The following is a 19,299-nucleotide window of genomic DNA, read 5'->3' on the forward strand; positions in this document are numbered from 1 at the left end:
AAACTTACTAACCACAGACCTCTTTTCAGGCATCTAACCAAAAACCCAATGACTTTGAGAAGAGGAACCAGGAGTGCTAAAATCCTAGCTCATTTCCAGGTTTTAGGACTCATTCCTGCACTGCTCTGTTGTGCAAAGTTTCATTTTTACAATTTGGTTTTTGTAGAAATTAAACAAACGGAATATTGCGTGATATTTGGTGAAATTTAGAGGTGCTGGAAGGTGGATTTTGTTAACTTTGACAGAGACTGGCTGGCGGTTTGGTTGTGCTAAGCTAAACTAGCTGGATGCTGCATGAATGCATGTAGCCTCGGCAGAACGGTGTCAGTCTTCTCATCTAGCTAATTCTGGGCAACAAATCTAGTTAATATATTCCTAAAATGTCCCGAAACTATTCCTCGACTCTTCACTCAGTGCATTTAACTACTCAGCTACTCTGCACACTGCCTTTATCTCACAGCTGACAGGCTTGTGCTTTCCTCTGCAGGAAAAGTCTAAAAGCAAAGTGTGACAGAGAGCGGCTGAAGCAAAAGAGAAGAGAGAGCTGACACACAGAGGATGGAGAGAAAAAGGCTGAGCACTCCCACTGAAAGAGAGCCTGCCAACAGTCACTCGACGTGATCAAAACATCTAGTGGCATGAATAAAAAGAAAAACACATAAGCCATCTGAAAATACACCAAAAGAAAGCTGCAAAATATTTTTTTTCTGTGTATGTACTGAAGTTAATATATAGGTAACAGTTATTAAAACTATTCTGTGTTGATTCTATTCTTAAAGAATAAAGATATGTATTAAAGAAAATATAAGACTTGGATATCAGTGTTGTTAACTCTTTACATTATTCAGGTTTTTAAAACCTGGGGTTGAATTTGCAGCAGCTGTGTTTTGCAATGAATTTTAAGATCATACATGTATTTCCAAATAGGTGAAAAGGAAATAACCAAATTATACAGTATATTAAATCTATTTTATTAAATTAGACAGTGTAAAGAAATATATTACTGTGCATATCCATGTTATAGATTTCCTGTGACTGCTTTTTCATATCAAAGATCTAGTGTACAGGATTTAGCGGCACCTTAGCGGTAATGTTGCAGAGTGCATCCAACTGAAGCTTCTCCTGTGTGCCAAGCATGTAAAGCCCAGTTCAGACCAAAGATTCGCGACAAGAAGAAACTGTTTTAGAATGCTGCAGAGAAAAGTTGCAGCAGTGTGAACTGGCCGGTCGGAGCTCGACTCAAGCCGGCTGATGTGTCACCTGTACCTCAGCTGATCAAATCGTTGGCGGCTGGTTTTAGAACATAAAGCACGTCACCTGTTTCTACAGCCAGTCGACTTGTAGTGAAGTCCATTGGCTAAGCCAAAATGACAGTAGACGGCGTGTTCGCTAGCTTTGGCAGATGCTCTTTAGTTGCCTGTTTCAATGCATCTTGTCGCAAACCCTTGGTCTGAACTGGGCTTAAGGGAACTACGGTGGCGGACGCAGCCAAGCAGGGTTTTGTTTGTCTGTTCTGGGCTACTCTAGAAACAACATGGCAGACTCCATGGAGTTGGACTTGCTTCATATAAACAGATCATTCTAAATTAACGAGAACACAATGATTCTTAGGTTGTGGTGATTATACATTTAAGAAAACATAATTATAAATATTATATTACATTTCTGCCGGTGTATGCCCCTAAATCCTACACACTGGACCTGAAAGTGACTCTGCATGGAGCCCAGCGATGAGAAACTTTATCAGAGTATTTGATTATGAACTCAAAGGTTGAAGAAAAGACTGTGACAGCCTACTTTTACTTCTCAATATGTATTATTAACACAAAACAAACTGACATGATGTTACATATTCACATTTCTTCATGATTATTTTCTTAGTTTCTTTCCTAATCCACATCCATAAATTAGCTTAGAAGCTAATATGGTTGTGGTGAGAACAGGAATAGTTTATGATGCTAATTAAAATAAAAAGACAACAAATTAAAGTATGTAATAAAAATTGCATCTGAAATGCAGTTAATTTAGGAGAGTTTCTACTTAGTATCCCTATTATTCATTATTGCACTGTGATCCGTTGCTGTTAGAGCTCCTCCTTCACAAAGAAGATGCAAAAAAGTGTTTGCATGGAAAGATAACTGCGTAGTTTACATATCAATTACTGATACAGTGAAAAGTCAAGTGTTGGAATGTCGAGTGTTTTGCTGGAGTCAAGTCAGTTTTAACAACAGATACATTTACATGTGTATTAGTAGAGGAATAAACATGTTACTGGATGTAAGAAAAAGAGTGCGTGAAAAAAGTTAAGTGTCCTCATGGTTAATTGAACGTCACTTTGGTCGCTAAGCAACAGTATCGGCCACTGACACCGAACCATCACCTCGGAAACGAACAGATAAATAATGTCTCTGTAGGAGTATCCATCAAATGTTAGATGTGCTCACAGCACCGGCTGTGATATCCCAGTGGTCACGACAGTGTCTCATGTGGTGGTGGTTAATTGGTCCTTACTGGTCACTGCTGTTTTATCTTGGGCTGCTCTTTGGTTCCTGTGTGACTCTGTAACTCATGAGGCGTCTGCAGGCGGGGAATCACCTTTACTGACTCCCCCCTCCAGGATTTCTTTGACTTGTTCAATAGTCTCCGCCTGCCGAATTACCTCCAGCTTCACCTGAAGGGGGAGAGAGGGGTCAGTAAAATATAAATATGTCAATGATAAAATATGGAACTAATTTGTACCAGTTTCTGCAAGAGCAAGAAAAAGTTTTAGCTATTTTTTTTTTTTTCAATTTTCATTATCCCTACTCCACTCAAGCTGACTTCTACAGCCGTCTATTGCTTCTTACCTGCAGCGACTGGGAGAGCTGGACGAAGTCCCTCTGTACTGTCTGGCTGGTGTCAACCTGGGAGCGCAGACTGATCACTTGGCTGCGCAGCTCCAAACACTGTTGATGCAGGGCCGCCTGACAGTCACAAGAAAACAGATTTGAAAATGTATTACTTAAGCGACTCACAGTGGGAGTATCAACAAAAGTTACTCTAACAGCAGCAGTGGATATCACCATTTATACTATTCACAATGTAAACTTGTAGAATCTTGGACAAGATTGGGTTTCATTTGATGAATTTAAGTCGTAGGCCTCCACGTTTAACAGCAAAACTATACCATAACGTCCGTTCACAAACTCTCACACGACTTGAATGCACCAGTACAAATAACAGCACTACAGATGTCACTGAGACAAAAAGTGTGAAGCATCAGCAGTAACTGAACAGATTGGACTTACTTTATCATTACCAATGGCCTTGTTGGTGTTCTGCACATGAGACAGTGCCACCCGCAGGGCTTCTAGCTCAGTGCGGCAGACCAGCACTTCAGCCTGCAAGTGGTCCTTCTGAGCCTGGATCTTCTCTGTCTCCGTCTTCAGACTGGAGAGCTGCACTGCACACACAAACAAAGCAGATTATAATTAAAGAAAAAATACAGTTTATTACAAGTTGGTCTCATTTTCTCAGTTTCGGTCTCACCAAGGGGGGTAAAAATTTTAAATGTGAGAAAAAGTCTGAATGAAATGTGCATCTACACCAATCACAAGACCTACTAATTGGCTTCCCAGACTAATAATAAGCATGAGCTGTTCACTCACCTTCTAAAACTTCTGATGATCAGCATTGCAGGTGGGAGCAGGGAGGAGGAAATAAAACATGTGTCAGTGTCACAGCAGTCAGTGTCGCAAACCTGCCCTGAATAATAATAAAATCAACAGACCGTTCTCCTCTGACCGGGTGTCCAGCTGCTCCCTCAGGTTGACAATCTCGATGCGGAGACGCTCCTCATTGTGTGCCCCCTGTAGGTTACAGGTCAAAAATCACCACACACACACACACACACACATACACTGACACCACAAGCAGGCGCATACAGTACAATAACTGTCTGCAATAAAGCTGTGCAGCAATGAGGCGGTAGCATTACTATTCATAAAAGGTGTCGAAACACAAACACTATCTCACAACTTGTATTGAAGACCAGCTGTTAGCTTGCTAATAGATCAGTTTTTCCATTAGAACAAATGTAACACTCTCACAACAGTACAGTAGCTTGCAGTGTAAATAAGCAGCGTAGGGAGAAGAGGCCAAGTTAGAATGATGTGTTTAAAAACAGTAACTGACAATTCCTGCATAGTATAACTTTGAAGGAACCAAAAAAACATTTGAAACTACCAACAGATGGTCAAGGTACTTCCAGAGACAGAGCAGTGACAACGTGGTCACAAAATTAAACCTTTGTCCACACATAAATGTTGACAAACATACAATCTAAGGGCTCACAATTACAGTCATCCCAAGAACTCTCTGAAATGAAGAAAAGCAGCAACTAACTAAAGCGAAGTCACGTAAACAAGCTTCTCACTGGTTTCTGTTCCCATTATGATGCTATGTGAAACTCTTTATCTCATTATTTTCATTCAACAAGATGTGAGACAAGACGGTGTCAAATAAATTACTCATTGTACTACGATACAAGTTTATATGAATCTTAAGAAAACTGATTCCTTGCTGCAGCACTGTAAATAAAAACCCAGAACAGTAACTGTACCTGCAGTGTTGCTGGGAATGATGAGATGGAGTCTGGTTGCTCAGGGTCCTCGACCTCCTCTCCTTTCAGTCTGGACAGCTCACTGCACACCTTCCTCTGGGAAAAGGACAGCTCTGCCTGGACACACAGATACAGGTTTGAACAACTACTTGTACTGAATAACGCATTAATAAACCTTATCTTACTTTATGGGTAATTATATAGTCTTGCTTTGGGAATCAATTGACTACTGTTGGCTAAATTAGTGTGTGGTGGCTGAGTGAGTCATCATGCACCTGGGTTACACATTCATGGCAAAAATACAATTTAAGAGCCACAACTTTATTGCTTTTCTTGGCATCTTTCCATATTTAATCAAGATGGTTGAAATAACCATAAGAAATACATGTATTCTCTTTATTGCAGAGTCAGATGAAGAGATCAACACCACCCTTGTGTCTGTACTATAAATATGTAGCTGGAGCCAGCAGACGGTTAGCTTAGCTGAGCATAAAAACTGGACAAAGGGGGGGAAGTGCTAACCTGGCTCCGTGCAAAGGCAAGTACCTCCAAGCAACTTGCTTTCACACTGCGTTTTTGTATGTGTGGTCGAGTGACTTCCACTCTTTATTCTAAGCTAAACTTACTAGCTACAGCTTCATAACTACTGGAGAGACGTGTACTTGGTAGTGATTTAACTCTCAGGCAGAAAGCAAATAAGTGTATCTCCCAAATGGTGAATTTTTTCTTTAAGGACAATCCCTGACACAGTCACACACACTCTGTAGGATCATCATCACTCACCAGCCGACTCTGGACAGCGTTCTGTGATTGGCTAAAAGATTTCTGCAGATCCTGGAGAAGGGCCTCTGAAGTGTGGACCTGTGACTGGAGCATTGATACCTGAACACACACACACACAAACAAAAAAATTAACGTGTATATATTGTCATAACTAGTCGATCTGACGACTGTATTCCCTTACTCTCTGACATCAGCAAATCCTCTACCACCCTTAGCTCGTCCAAAACTCTGCCACTGTGACTAGCAAAGAAACATGATCCCATTTCACTGATCCTGGCTTCCTTACAGTGGCTACATGTTACTTTTAGAATTGAGTTCAAGATTATTGATTATGTACAAAGCACTGAAAGGCCTCATCCCAAGTTGTTTATCATATTTTTAATTGACCTTTGTCCATTCCCGCAGCCTGAGCTCCTCAGATGCATTGTGTCTTGTTGTCCCAAGGTCCAAATTAATTCACAAAGGTGATAGAGCCTGTGCAGTCAGATTTCCTGGAGTTTGGACGGACCCCACTGAGGAGATCAGGGCTGCAAACTCTGTCTTATCTTTTAAATCACTTTTATAACCTGCATTTTTAAAATGTCTTCTCTGTGACTTCATTTATGTTTTACGACTTTTAAATAAGTTTAGTTTTTGGTGTTTCTTTGATTCTCCCCGTGTTTTAATGTGCTCTGTTTTTATTGTGAAGTACTGTACGTGCTGTATACCCACACTCAGAGCAGTGCTGCTCACCTGTTTGTGTGTGTGGTTGGTCTGTGTGTCCAGTTCTTTCTCCAGCTCCTGCTTCTCAGCTTGCAGTCGACTCACCTCCACTCGCAGCTCTGACACCTGCCCAACACACCACACCGTCATTACGCCACAAAGTCATCTGTCTATGAGGAAGATTTTAGTCGGACCAAAATCTTGCTATAATCAGAAAAACTGCACAGATTTAAGTGTAAGGGCCTGAACACATGCTGCATTTTTGCGCTGTCAAATCCATTTTTAGCACAAGTGTAGCACCCAGCACCTGACCTCACGTCTTCCAGGAAGTGAAAGACACGACATGTGTATGAGCCCCATGGAATGGCGTGAATATTCTTTTTTTTCATATAAGAAACCTGATCTCTCATATCATAGTTTTACATCCATACCTGAGCATTTAGTGAATCCCAGTCGTTGTGCGTGACCAGTCTGTGTCCGGCCGGCGGCAGGTAGATGGCTTCAGGCACCAAAGTTCCAGTGGAGAGCAGAGAGTCAGTGTCGTCCTGTGCGTTGAGTTTTCTGGGCAGAGACGGCGTGTCTAAGGAGAACGACGACAGCGAGGCTGAGTCGCAGTGCCGCAGTGAAAAATACCCTTCTGTTGTAAGCGATGGTCCTTCTCCCTCCGCCACTGTGTCAAGCTCCGCTGATTGGTGTGAGTTTCTGTCTGGTGACGCCATGGCCTCGGCATCTGTCAGGCTGTTGGTTGTGTGTGTTCTATTCATTTCATCTGCCTCCATCTTGCCTTTCCTTCCACTCATCTGACAGGTACAAAAAAAAAGCTGTGATTAAGTCCAGAACATTAGGAACAATTCAAGAGTAAAGACACAACATTAAACACTGACCATGCTCTGCCCACTGGCTCTCCTCCACTCCACAGGCTGAGACTGGAGAACAGATATCCTGGCCTCATACTGTGCTGCTGTCTCTGTAAACACGACAGGATAATAAAATAATAATGAAACAATTTACTCAGACAGATGAACAATATTTGGTTTAGCTAAAAGGCTGAGATTAAAAGCTCACAATACCTTTAAAAAAGTGTAGCTGCATTTTATATTACTTCCTGTTTTGTTAACAATATGTTAGTTATAGTATGTTTTAATACCATTGCAAACTTTCATTGTTTTAAAAAGGAGCATGCCAATGTTTCCCACTCCTCTTCTCACCTTTCACCTTAATGAATAGCTTGGCAACATACCAACATTTTAGTCAGTTCCTTCTGACCTTTGTATTAAATGTTAAACTAATACTATTGATTGAAAGTCAACATTGTAATTAATATTACTTAATTCATTTGGAAGTTTAGAAACTACTCTGTTCAGTTTTTCTTTTTTTTTTTAATCCTTCAAAAACATAGTATCAGTATTTTTTCCAGTTTGAAAGTATCATCTTTAACAGGTTTTTATCATTAAAACATATCCAAAGGAGATCCAAATTATTTAGGCTCTGATTTACAAAAGAAAGAAATATATAAAAAATACTTAACCATGTATAATTAGACAAAAAAGGCCTGTAACAAACTCACCGTGCTTATCAGGCACATGCAAACACGAAGGCACAGCCAAACACACTTACACACATACTGACCTCTGAGAGCCTCCTGGAGAGACTGGATCTCTTGATCACATTGTTTTTGTAGCTCTGCCAGTTCCTCCTGTTTGCTCAGCTCACAGATCGTCGCCACGCCCTGCCAGTGTTCGGCTTGAGCTCGGCACTCGGCTAGCTGGGCCTGCAGGCTCGCCTCTGAAAATGATAAACAGCAGGTTGTCGTTTGTTTTGCCTTCATCATGTTGTTTTGAGGATGTCTGCATCAGTAGGGTTGGAATCACACCAGCATGAGAAACAGTGAGGTGACGCAACAAAAAGGAATCTGCGTTACTAGCTATCAGACAAGACCTTTAAATATGTAACTATAGGATAAGAAGAAAGCTCATCTGATGTCACGGATCTATGTGCTGGGAACTTTGCAGGACGCAGCTCTAAATTCTTTGCATCACTCACTTTTGTAAAACTACAGCATGTTTATGTCGTCCTTGTTATCTGTGCACAGAGTAGACTGATAGAGCTGTTTGAAAGTTGCACGCAAGTCTGCTAGTCGTGTAATGGTGTGTATGTGTATTTATGAGCAAGGATTAGTCCATGATTGACCAAATCTGACAACATTCTTAGTTGTTTGAGTGTATGACAGGAGCATAACCAGCTGATCACATTGTTTGGTACAGAGGGAGATCAATGAGGAGAATGAAGCTTATCTATAAATAAGTCAAATGAGTGACCTGGTAAATAAACTTAAAGAAGATTCCTCTAAAGAAGATTCCTCTGCTGTAAGTCTAAAACTAGTGATAATAATTTGAAATCTAACCACTTTCGTCTTTAAAATATCTTTTTGCTTTTCTTCTGACCTCATTAAAACCCGATAAGTAGAAAAGTTTTGAAGTTTTACTGGTTTGCCACAAACTACATGTTTAATGAAGGTGACAGGATAATTATAAAGCACTGACATGGCACCACATAAGAAAATATTTCTTGTTTCATATGTTATATGCATGAACAAATCAATACATATATATTCCTTTTGTCAATCACAGATAACGACATGTACATGAAATAAAATCAGTTTTCTAAGTTATTATCTTAATATTCAGTGTCTGGGTGATGTGATAATTACAAAAGCGTAATGCATTCACTTGAGAAAAAAAAAATCTGCTTTCATTTGCCCCCACTGAGTGGGAGTCACAGCCAACAAGATCGCAAGTGAAGCCCAGGATGGGGCTGAGTAGCTGGGGGTCAACCAAGCCATTATTCTCAAGTGAATGCATTACACAATACAATGCATATAGTAGGGCTGTACCATATATCTTTTCTTCATTGTCATCGTGATTTCAATTTGCACAATAAACACACTGTAAAAGAGAATATCAGTAGAAAACTGCACTGTAACTGTCATCCTGTTTAATGTGTATTTTGTGTTAAGTTCAATGTTCAATTTGTTAAATAATATAAGGCTGAAATAAATCCCTTTCACTTTTTTTTTTTATCAATCAGCAATTTAATTTAATATCTGTTTTAAAGGTCCAGTGTTTAGGATTTAGTGGCATCTAGCAGTGAGGTTACAGTGCTGAAATCTCTCCTGTGTACCAAGCGTTTAGGAAAATTATGGTGGCTGACATGAAAATGCAAATGGCCCTATCTGGAGCCAGTGTTTGGTTATCCATTCTCAACATGGCAGACTCTGTGGAGGAGGATCCCTTCCATATGTACATATAAACAGCTTATTGTTAGGTAATGAAAACACAACAATTCCTATTTTCAGGTGATTATAGATATTATATACCACTTCTGCCTATAGATGCCCTGAATTCTACACACTGGACCTTTAAGTAGGCCTATCTTTTTTTTTTAGCTGTCAGAGCCCTGGATCTCCTGGACCCTGAACACAACATTAGGATTACTGTTGCTGCCATTATATGTAGAGACTTTACTCACACTCACACACACACACTTCGTTGTATTTCTTTGACTAATGTGGCAAAGCACAGCTGAGGATCTGTCTTCTTATGTTCGACAACTTTACAGTAACACTTGTTGCTCATGTTTTAGCAAACTGGTAAACACTTAACATGATAAGGGACCTAAAGTTGCTAAACTGCTAATAGGGCCACCTGCAGCACATAGAGAAGAATCTGTTGTGACAAATATGACTTGGTACAGTAGTCACACCACTGTCTATGATACTAGCAAATGAAGGAAGTGAAACTAAACTCTTGTACTGAATTAACGCGGTTTATAGAAGGTGCTGGACCCCAGTTTTGACAGTTAACTTAGTTAAGCTAAAGTGTTAGCTAGCGGCTAGCAGCGCCTGTTTATTTCTATGGTCAACGATGCTAACAGGCCGTTAAACGGTTTACTGACCACAGCTGCTTCACAATCAACAGGTTTCAGTCACAGTGCAGACAAACAACAAGTTTACATTACTGTATACTAAAAACTCAAACTGTAAAGGTGACAGCACATCACCTCACAACCAATCCCGTTACACGTAAAGCAGATTAAAGTTTACCGCTGCAGTTTTATTACCTGTGTCTTCACCGCTGGAGCTCATTTTCTCGTCAGACAGACTTCACCTGACGATAAAAAACATATCTATCAAAAATCCGGGAAACCTTTCGGAGTCATTTTGTAGAAGCAGCAGGGTTTAGGCGTGGAAATGATCAGCGCAGTGTCAACTTCAGGAAACAACTTTCCCCGGTTTAAGCCTGCGGAAATGACGTCAACCTCCTTCCTGTTCACGAGTGCCTTGCCCTATGCGCTTTGGCTTTTGATTTGACCGGATTTTATGGAGGTTAAAATACCAAGAAAAGTGACCACAGCTTTGGTTTATGTTGCTGCCACTCCCTGGACATTAGGCATCCTGTCATCATGTCCACTGTTTGGTGACCGCTGGGGGTCACTGAACCCCAGTTTGTACGTCACAAAAATAATATACAATATACTGTAACATTATTTATTTCTTGTTTTATGTATTGTTATTCATTCATTCATTCATTTATTATTATACTTTATTATTTACTCATTCTTATAATAATAATAATTATCATTATTATTATTATTATTTTCATTTTTATTTTTATCTTTATTTTCATTTTCATTATTATTAAAGAACGATAGCTGATATTTACTAATTACGCACTTACTTTTGTTATTTAATTCTGACATTAAATGGAAAATGATCACATATATATATATATATATGCTATTTTGTTTTAAGTGCTGAAGTTTACAGTGAGTCCTTGAGACTATCTTACAGAATTCAAGGATCTTTAAAAAAAATAAAAAATAAATAAATAATAATAATAATAATAATAATAATAATAATTTACTAAAGAATCATAATGCCCCATCAGCAAAAATAAATAAAAAAGTTCAAAAATAAAACTAGAAATATAAACTAATAATAATAATAATAATAATAATAATAATAAATAACAAAAATGAATAAATTCTTTTTATATGGCCCAACAATTGTTATTATTTTCGTTATCATTATTATTGTTATTATTATTTGATCAGCATATAATAATAATTTATTTATTATTTTTTATTATTATTAGTTTATATTTTTATTTTATTTTTTTATCTTTATTTATTTTTGCTGATGGGGCACTGTGATTTTGAAACAGATCCTTTAATTCTCCAAGATAGTCTTGTGGACTCACTGTAAACTGCAGCAGTTGAAACAAAATAGCATATATATTATTATCATATATGAAAATTTTCAAGTTTTTAATGTCAGAAATAAAAAAAAAAGTGTGATAAAAAAAATTGCATTTCTCAATTTTCTTGGACATATATAAGAGAAGAACTTAAAATTACTGTAACACTATTGTAACCTCTTTGATGAAAGCAATATGGAGGTATTGAAAAATGACTTTTTCCTCTCTAATAGGGATACCCTCTGGTGGAGGAAGACAATTTTAAGTTATTTTATATTTTGGTCCTCGTGAATGGTATGTTATTACTGCTCCCAGTACTGATATATACCCTTTGCAAGTTACCTTTTCAAAATTAAAGAGGAATGTATTGAGAAGAAAAATCCAAATATTACAGCAAATCACATCTCTCTTTTGTTTCAGATTATCCTGCAGTTTATGTAGGATAGAATTCAAATGTAGCTCCCATTTTGGAGGCAGTGTGCAGGAGGAAGGACCTGCTGATCAGAAATGGTGTCTCTTGGCCTCTGTGTCATGATGAAAGATGTGGCTGTGTTGCTCTGTCATGGCTTCCAGGGCGTCCAGTGCAATTCCTCCATTCAACAAAAAACTATCAGCACAGAAATCTGTTTGTTCTGTTCACAGTGCTACATACCAGCGCACAATGAGCTTCAGCTGTGTGTTATCAGCTTTGGCAAGCAGGTCACTTTTCATACTGCATGTTGATATGATATGAAGTCCTCTGTTGTCCTTCACAGAGGAAAGATTATGTAATAACGTACTGTATGTGCATGATACCATGTGTTCAACACCTTAAACTAATATAAGAGTTATGTTAGAGGGACTTCATAATGTTTCACTTTGCAGTTAATCATCCCTCTTATAAGAGAAAAGAGCAGAACTCTATCTAAGTGATTCATAAACTTCATCTGTGAATTATTTCACTGGGCAGTGTTCGACAGAGATGTTAAAGTCAAGCTTGGTAATAACCTTGAAACTGGAAAACAGTGTTTTATTGGCAGCAGTCCTTTTGCACCTGCTTCCTTTGCTTGACAAAGGCATGACTACAAGGTTTATAGTTTCCTCTGTTTGCTTTTCAATTAAAAACAAAAGATTTGAAATCACTGTTCTAACCAAACTGGAAACCACATGCTATAAACAGTTTTCACCTGTGATTACAGCAGAATCCTTCCATTTACATGCCCTGGCCAAACCTGCGAGTCTATTTTGATCCAACTTCATTTTCCAGCCCTGATACTCTTACATGCCTCGCTTCGATTTTCATCTCTTCATCTGGAAATCTGATAGAGGATGGCATGCATCCTGCCCCTATTCATCTGCAGTCAAACGGGTGTGACAAGAACAAAACTATGAAGCAGAGAAGAAATATAGGTACAATCTTGCAAATTAAAACAGATCATGATAATTCTTCACAGGATCCATTTTAGCAAAGCTAGATTATCAAAGATCTATCCAAACCTCTCTGATATTTGTGACAGATGCTCTCTCAGGCAGCATTAATGTCCCTGAAAAAGAAAAACATGAAACTTTGCTACTGTATCATCATACATCCAAATTGCTGAATGAAATTTGGTAACAGAAAAACATAACAATAAGGTCTTACATTGTATGATTTTAAGACATTTTTAACTAAACTTGAGACCGATTTTTGGGACAAATCATATTTTGCTTGATCAAACATTTATAAATGTAAGTAGTATACATGTGGTCTTGTGCAGAGAGAGGTATGTAGGAATATGGCTGTTAAAGCCAGTTGGGTTAATCTACATTTTGCGAACATATAAGTGCAATTATAAAGTAAAATAACAGAATAAGGTTCAGTGGTAGATCTAAAGGTGTGTAACATCAGAAATATGGACTTTTATGCAGAAGATATTGAGTCATTTTGCCAAAAAAATTTAAAAGATGGATGAATGAAATTAGATAAAATGTTAGCGGCAATTAAGACCTCACAAATTCTATTTAATGACTTTTAAGGCCAAATATTTATAAAATTGAATTTAAGACACCCTGCAGATATACTATAACCATTTTATAGTGTATTTTCACATTTCCGTTGTAATTTTGTGTGACTTGCTTTTGTTTTTATTTCCTTTAAAAAGTTTAATTGTAGGCATCAAAACATCAAGGCAAACTCACTGAATGTGAAAACCAACTTGGCAATAAACCTTACTCTGACTCTGATGTGGAGACTTCAGAACACTTTTTCCCAAACAACACACATTTTTGTATGGTTACACATAATCAATAATCATCTGTCATCTTCAAATGCAGATATTTTCAAACAGGATTTGGGCAGAGCATCATGTCATTACTCCCACCTAATGAAAATCAAAACAAAGGATATCCCAAAATGTGGCACTAACCCTTTTGTAAAGGCATCAGTCCACTAGAGGCAGACATTTTCTGTAGAGACTGTATTTAAGATCTTCAGGGTGGTACCTGACTTGTTATTCAAACCGAAGAGTCAAGGAATTTAGAAGTACAAAGAAATGATCACATGCACAACTAAAACCTGAAATGCACTCCTCTTAAGATTTGTTTCTTTCTTGTGGTGAAGTGAGTAGTCTGCAAGACTGCATCTAGACCCCTCTTGTTTCTAGCACATGCTCTTTGAGGAGATGACATCACCATTTCCCAAATGCTCTGTTTTACATGTCCACACAGATAAACTGGAGGTTTTTAGTTTTTTTTTTTTTTTTAGTTTTTTTTTAAATCTTCACCTCAATCAATCAATCTCTGTTTTTGTCTGTTTACACATGGAAAAGAGGCCAAAACGTAGAGAAAAATATCCATTTACAAAAATATCTGCATGAGTGTAGATGGGGCCTTAATCTCAATAAGGAACCTCCGACAGTATATTGAACACTATTTATTTAATTCATTTGTAGTTAAAACATGGTCACAATGTAGAACAGGAAAGTACAAAAACTTCACTGATAAAATGTTCGATTGCTGGATATTTACTTCAATAACAAGAGTTGTGTGGATAACTGAATATTCTACACATTACCTTTCACAGACATTCATGATGAGACCTGGATTAATACCTCAGACTGTAACTTCATGATACCAAGCAGCCAGAGTACTGTATAAAAATGCTGGTGAAAGTCTTCGGAAACTCATACAAAGTGACTCATATAAACCAGTGCTATATGCCATTTAACCAAAATACAATTTCTCTGATAAAGAAATATTATAAATAGTTTGAAAATGTTTAAATATCTTAAAGTGGTATACGCCTGAATTCATTTGACTGGTGCAGAGGCACAAAATACATGTATATAAATGCTTACAACAATAAGTGATCAGTAACAAAAGGTCATCTCCAAACACTAATCATCTGCAGGTAGTGTGGTTTTGGAGCGTTTACAGAGGTAACACCATCTAATACGTAAACAAACTTTACAGTATCCAAAGCACCAAAGCTTTTCTACAAGTGTACCATGTGCTTAAAATGTACATCTGCACACTTCCACAGTATGCAGCATCTAGTGGTCAGTGACATGACGGCTGGTGTGAAACCTTGGCAAAGCTTTTATTTCATTTGGTCCGACGTCAGTGTGGGGATGTGGAATCGCTGTGTGCATCACCGTCTTTCTTTACAAGTCCATGTCCTGATCGCTGACACTCTGACGGAGGTAATCTTCATACAGCTTTTTCTACAGGCAAAGATTAGACAGTTTAAAATCCCAATAATGCATTTCTATTAGTACCGTTTCAGTCACACTCAAACACACATGTAATACCTTTTTGGTCTTGACCACCTCCTGGACGTACTCCAGCTTCTCCTGCAGTTGCCTTTTTTGTTTGCCTGACAGAGTTGGTTGAGTGCTGCAAAGAATTGAAGGGAGTTTGATAAGAAATGTGAAAGTTTGTTTTTATCCTTTGTCATGAGCAGTGCTGCAAAATCACAGGGAGCCCAAATCACATGCAGCTGCTTAACAGATTATCTTCTTAATTCCACAAAGGGAAATGAAAGTGTCACAGCTGCAGTAAAAAAAAAAACAACAACCTGTAAAATACCACGGGCAAAATAGACACCAAAACAATCTCAGATACAAAGATACTACATACAGTACAAATGTAGTTTATGTACCAAACTGTACTACTGACTGGTGTCGGCTATATTGGGCCCAATCTGATCCTTTGTTTCATGTCATCTGTCACACAAGTGTTTTTACTCAAGAAGCTTTCATGCACAGCAACGTAATGACAGCAACGAATTTAAACCTTCACTGGAATACAGTTAATTCAGGTGACTAAAGCAAAGGCAGCATCGAAGCAACAAACTCTAGAGAACACTCTCTTAAACGGACGGAGAAATCCCTTTCGAGACAGTGACAAGGCTGAAAAGATTAAAGAGAGTTTGTTATTTGATTCTTTCTTATTTTTTAATAAAATAAAATAAATAACATGAAATAAAATAAAATACATTATGTAAGCTTGGATACAGGCATTTTTTTCTTAAAAATTCAACTGTCAAGTATGTACATTTGAACTTGAAGTGTGCACTGTGCAGATGAAACTGCACTAGAGCAAAGGGTAAATTAGGACTGAGAGTTCATGTAGAATAAAATATATTACAATAAATGAAAATGGTGACATTACAATAACAGTAGATGAGCAGATGATGGTGCTGTCCTACCTGAAGGAGAAGCGTGCAATGATGAGCAGGAGGAAGGAGAGAAGGACCAGCCCGCCACAACCGTAAAGCTGCTGCTCCACAGAGAGGGACTCCAGTACTCTCACTACAGGAGCCTGTGGATTACAAGAGCAGCTAAAAATCAGACTTGACTGCTTTATGTCGACTGTGCAACGCCTACAAAACAACAACGTGTGGTGCACTCCCTTGAACACTCACCAGGTAGAGTGAGAGCATCTCTCTGCCCTCGCGGCCCATAGCCGCCTCCAGCAGCTCCTGGGACAGAAGGCCCAGCACCAGTAAGGCCATCAGAGCCATGGGGATGGTGAAGCCCAGCAGAGTCAGGAAGCAGCTCTTACAGCGCGCCCGTCGGTTCCTAGTACCGGTCTGCCTGTGAGAGCAGAGGATCGGATTATTCTCTGAAGGCATCATGGACTGATGCTACTGTGTGTGTCTCAGTAAGATTAAATATCTGCACAGAATGACGCTTACAGTCGGGATGAATAGGAGTCAATGAAACAAAAGTGCAAAGACAGTGACCTCAACTGGCTCCTGCACACATTTCTTTTCAATCAAGTTAAACACTGAACATAATTTTTTTTAGTAGTGCAACAATAAAGCATGTCAGGTCATGAAACTATACTGCATTCTGAGGCACAAACTGTTTCTGTGTGTTACCTGTCGTTATTGAGTGTATCAGTGATGGCCTCACTGATAATCTCACAGTCCTTCTCCAGGGAGTTGAGTGTATTCTGGACTGTCTGGTTTATGGTTTTCTCGACGGTGCGACAAACCTCCTCAATCTGGTTCACACAGCGACTTGGCTGTGAACAAAGACAACAAGTTACAATGTGCGCCCATCATTATGTTTATATTAACCTTTAAATAATTGGAATTACAAAGAACAAGTTGAGGTAGCAGAGACATGAGCATAAACAGTGTACAATCACCTGAAGCTCAATAAAAATTCGACCCTTACCTTACTTGGATTAGGAATGTAGATGGTGGGCATGTCAAAACCGCATTTGTTCAGTCCTGGTCGCTTGCAGAGCTCCTGAACAATCTGCATCATTACTCTCTGAGACAGACAGACACAAAAAGACAAATAGGTCCTTTTGAGTGGATATAGACAATGGCTAATAATTCTGGTCAAACAGACTTTACTTTATGGGAGAGAATGTTCATTTACTCGTGTTCTGAAAAGAGCTGCAACAATTAGTCAATTTATGGTTAGTTGATGGACAGAAAATTAACTGGCTGCTGTTCTGATCATCAAATTTAATCCTTTTAAAGCAAAACAAGCCAAACATCTACTGGTTTCATGCTTCTTAAATATGAGTATTTGATGCTCTTTTGGTCAAACATGACAACAAACTAAAAAGCTTTGGACTTTTAGACTGTTGGTCAAATTAAATGATGTCACCTTAGGCCCTGGGAAATTACACAGGGCAATATTTCACCTTTTTTTTTTTTTTTTTTTTTACATTTTATAGACAAAACATTTAATCTGAAAAATAACTGTGAGTTACAGCCCTACTTCTGTGCTCATACATACTTTAAAACCTGCATTGGTTAAGACACTCGACAGCAGCTTTCAACTACCCACACACTTTAACATGAAGAGGACATGCTCTATTTTAGGTTATTATTCCTCCTCCTCTGTTTTTAAAATTCTTATACACGTGGAAACTCCTTTAACTGAGGTGAGTAAAAAATGCATTTGTATACATGTGAATGAAGAATGTTGACCGTCCTAAAAAAATGGGCTTTTAAAGTGAGCTGTTGCTGAGCGTACCTGTCTGTCCGACTCTCCTCCAGCCTCGTCAGCCTTGCTCAGGTAAAAACGCAGACGATCTCCATGTTTCTCATTCAGGCTCTCCACTATGTTGAGGGTGCGCTTGCACAAAGCCTGACCCATGGGATCAAAGAAGACCAGAATCAGGTCACAGAGATCACCTGAGAGGGAAAGTGGGAAGGACCATTACACCACAACAGATTCTTACACAATGTCTATTGTATTAAATCTTATTATTATTATTATATTAAAACGTATGGTAATGGAAGTTTGATGTCAGAGCGAGAACTCCTGGGTGATACTCATTAAACTTTTCTGTAGAATTGTATAAAGTTCTTTAATTGTTTTACTTGCTCAGTACTTAGAGTTTTGTATCATTGTGCGGTTTCATCACACTGTGACAAAATAATTCCACAGAAAGATGATTACAAAACAGTTTGCTTTGAGGCAATCAAAGCTAGTTCGCAAAGGAAGTGGTGAGATCAGTAGCCAACCTGACAAAAGATCACTAATAGCACACAAATACTGTGGCAGAAATAACCGTGGCCTGGTGCCTTTAGAGGCTGGTATCTCACTTTAACTGGAGACATCACACATTCTACAGAACTGCTCCTCTATACTGGTATTATTTTTACAATGCCATTTAAAATAACTCGGTGTCACAACACCAGCTGCCACAGAGGCCCTAGGGGACCCTTATTAACTACAGTATGACAACAAGCAAGGTCATTTAGTGGCCACTCACCCAGCCACATGATAACCTGGTCCACATCAAAGGGATACTTCATGTCACCGTCCACCAACCCCGGTGAATCCACAAATGTCACCAGGCTGAACCGTTTCTGTCGCGACGTGCAGATCTCTGTGCTCAAGTACTCTGAAACACCTAGATATCAATTCAAGCAGATCAGAGATCAAATCAGTACAGATCTCTGAGCATTAAATTCATCATGCTTCAAATACGTTCCTTCATTTGGCTTTAACAAAATTGCAGCATAGTAATGTGCATGCTTTCTGCTTTTTGATCCTTGTTTTTCTTCCATAAGACTAGGGGCTGTATCAGTGTCTTCAAAGGATAAAATGTGAGGGTGCTGCCACTTTGATCCAATCTGTGCTGTTGCTGCGTCCTAAACAGGCTGCAGAAAAACTACGCCAAGCAACAAATCAGCAAATCTCTCCATCAAAATGCCGGGAATTTGGAAGTGGATCAGTGTGGTGGCAGCCTGAGGGGGGACAAAGTGCATCATTGTGGTAACTCTTTAGAATAGAACAGGGAGGGATTGTGATTCGAGCAGCAATCTCACCTTTGAACTCTTGCAGAGGCTTGAAGTGTGGATATAGATGAAGGGTGGCATTGCCCTACAGAAAAACAGAAACAAATTTGTCAGAGATAGTTTGTGAAGCAGGGGCCTGTATCACGAAGCAGGATTAATGTCTTAGCGAGGTAACTTCAGGGTTAACCCTGGGTTTTCGGTCTCACGAAGCCGGTTCAGTTCTTATC

The 19,299-nt window shown here is 38.8% G+C and overlaps 3 protein-coding genes across 5 annotated transcripts in view; 1 reads left to right on the plus strand and 2 right to left on the minus strand.

The window, feature by feature from the left end:
* Nucleotides 1-817, plus strand: part of atp2a1 (ATPase sarcoplasmic/endoplasmic reticulum Ca2+ transporting 1) — a 31,192-nt gene extending 30,375 nt beyond the window's left edge. For all 3 annotated transcript variants that reach the window (XM_050068701.1, XM_050068700.1, XM_050068698.1), the window contains one exon: nucleotides 488-817. Coding sequence is in view for 2 of the 3 variants with exons in the window: in XM_050068700.1 (XP_049924657.1) it covers nucleotides 488-498 (11 nt within the window). In the remaining variant the exon portion in view is untranslated. The remainder of the gene's footprint in view (nucleotides 1-487) is intronic.
* Nucleotides 818-953: 136 nt separating this feature from the next.
* On the minus strand, nucleotides 954-10,398 carry rabep2 (rabaptin, RAB GTPase binding effector protein 2). The gene is made up of 12 exons (XM_050068702.1): nucleotides 10,205-10,398; nucleotides 7,715-7,870; nucleotides 6,970-7,052; nucleotides 6,517-6,885; nucleotides 6,116-6,211; nucleotides 5,384-5,482; nucleotides 4,601-4,717; nucleotides 3,770-3,848; nucleotides 3,648-3,659; nucleotides 3,288-3,442; nucleotides 2,847-2,963; nucleotides 954-2,671 (listed from the first exon to the last, which is right to left on the minus strand). Exons 1-12 carry the CDS (start codon nucleotides 10,227-10,229, stop codon nucleotides 2,567-2,569), a joined length of 1,413 nt encoding a protein of 470 aa, XP_049924659.1. The 5' UTR covers nucleotides 10,230-10,398; the 3' UTR covers nucleotides 954-2,566.
* Nucleotides 10,399-14,214: 3,816 nt separating this feature from the next.
* Nucleotides 14,215-19,299, minus strand: part of si:ch211-11k18.4 (uncharacterized) — a 9,705-nt gene continuing 4,620 nt past the window's right edge. The window contains exons 4-12 of the mRNA XM_050069824.1: nucleotides 19,103-19,157; nucleotides 18,544-18,684; nucleotides 17,799-17,959; nucleotides 16,983-17,081; nucleotides 16,682-16,827; nucleotides 16,223-16,394; nucleotides 16,007-16,119; nucleotides 15,108-15,192; nucleotides 14,215-15,020 (exon numbers count right to left, since the gene is read on the minus strand). Of these exons, the coding sequence (XP_049925781.1) occupies nucleotides 14,961-15,020; nucleotides 15,108-15,192; nucleotides 16,007-16,119; nucleotides 16,223-16,394; nucleotides 16,682-16,827; nucleotides 16,983-17,081; nucleotides 17,799-17,959; nucleotides 18,544-18,684; nucleotides 19,103-19,157 (1,032 nt within the window). The 3' untranslated portion in view covers nucleotides 14,215-14,960. The remainder of the gene's footprint in view (nucleotides 15,021-15,107; nucleotides 15,193-16,006; nucleotides 16,120-16,222; nucleotides 16,395-16,681; nucleotides 16,828-16,982; nucleotides 17,082-17,798; nucleotides 17,960-18,543; nucleotides 18,685-19,102; nucleotides 19,158-19,299) is intronic.

This window comes from Epinephelus moara, chromosome 18, assembly GCF_006386435.1.
Source record: "Epinephelus moara isolate mb chromosome 18, YSFRI_EMoa_1.0, whole genome shotgun sequence".
Lineage (NCBI taxonomy): Eukaryota > Metazoa > Chordata > Actinopteri > Perciformes > Serranidae > Epinephelus > Epinephelus moara.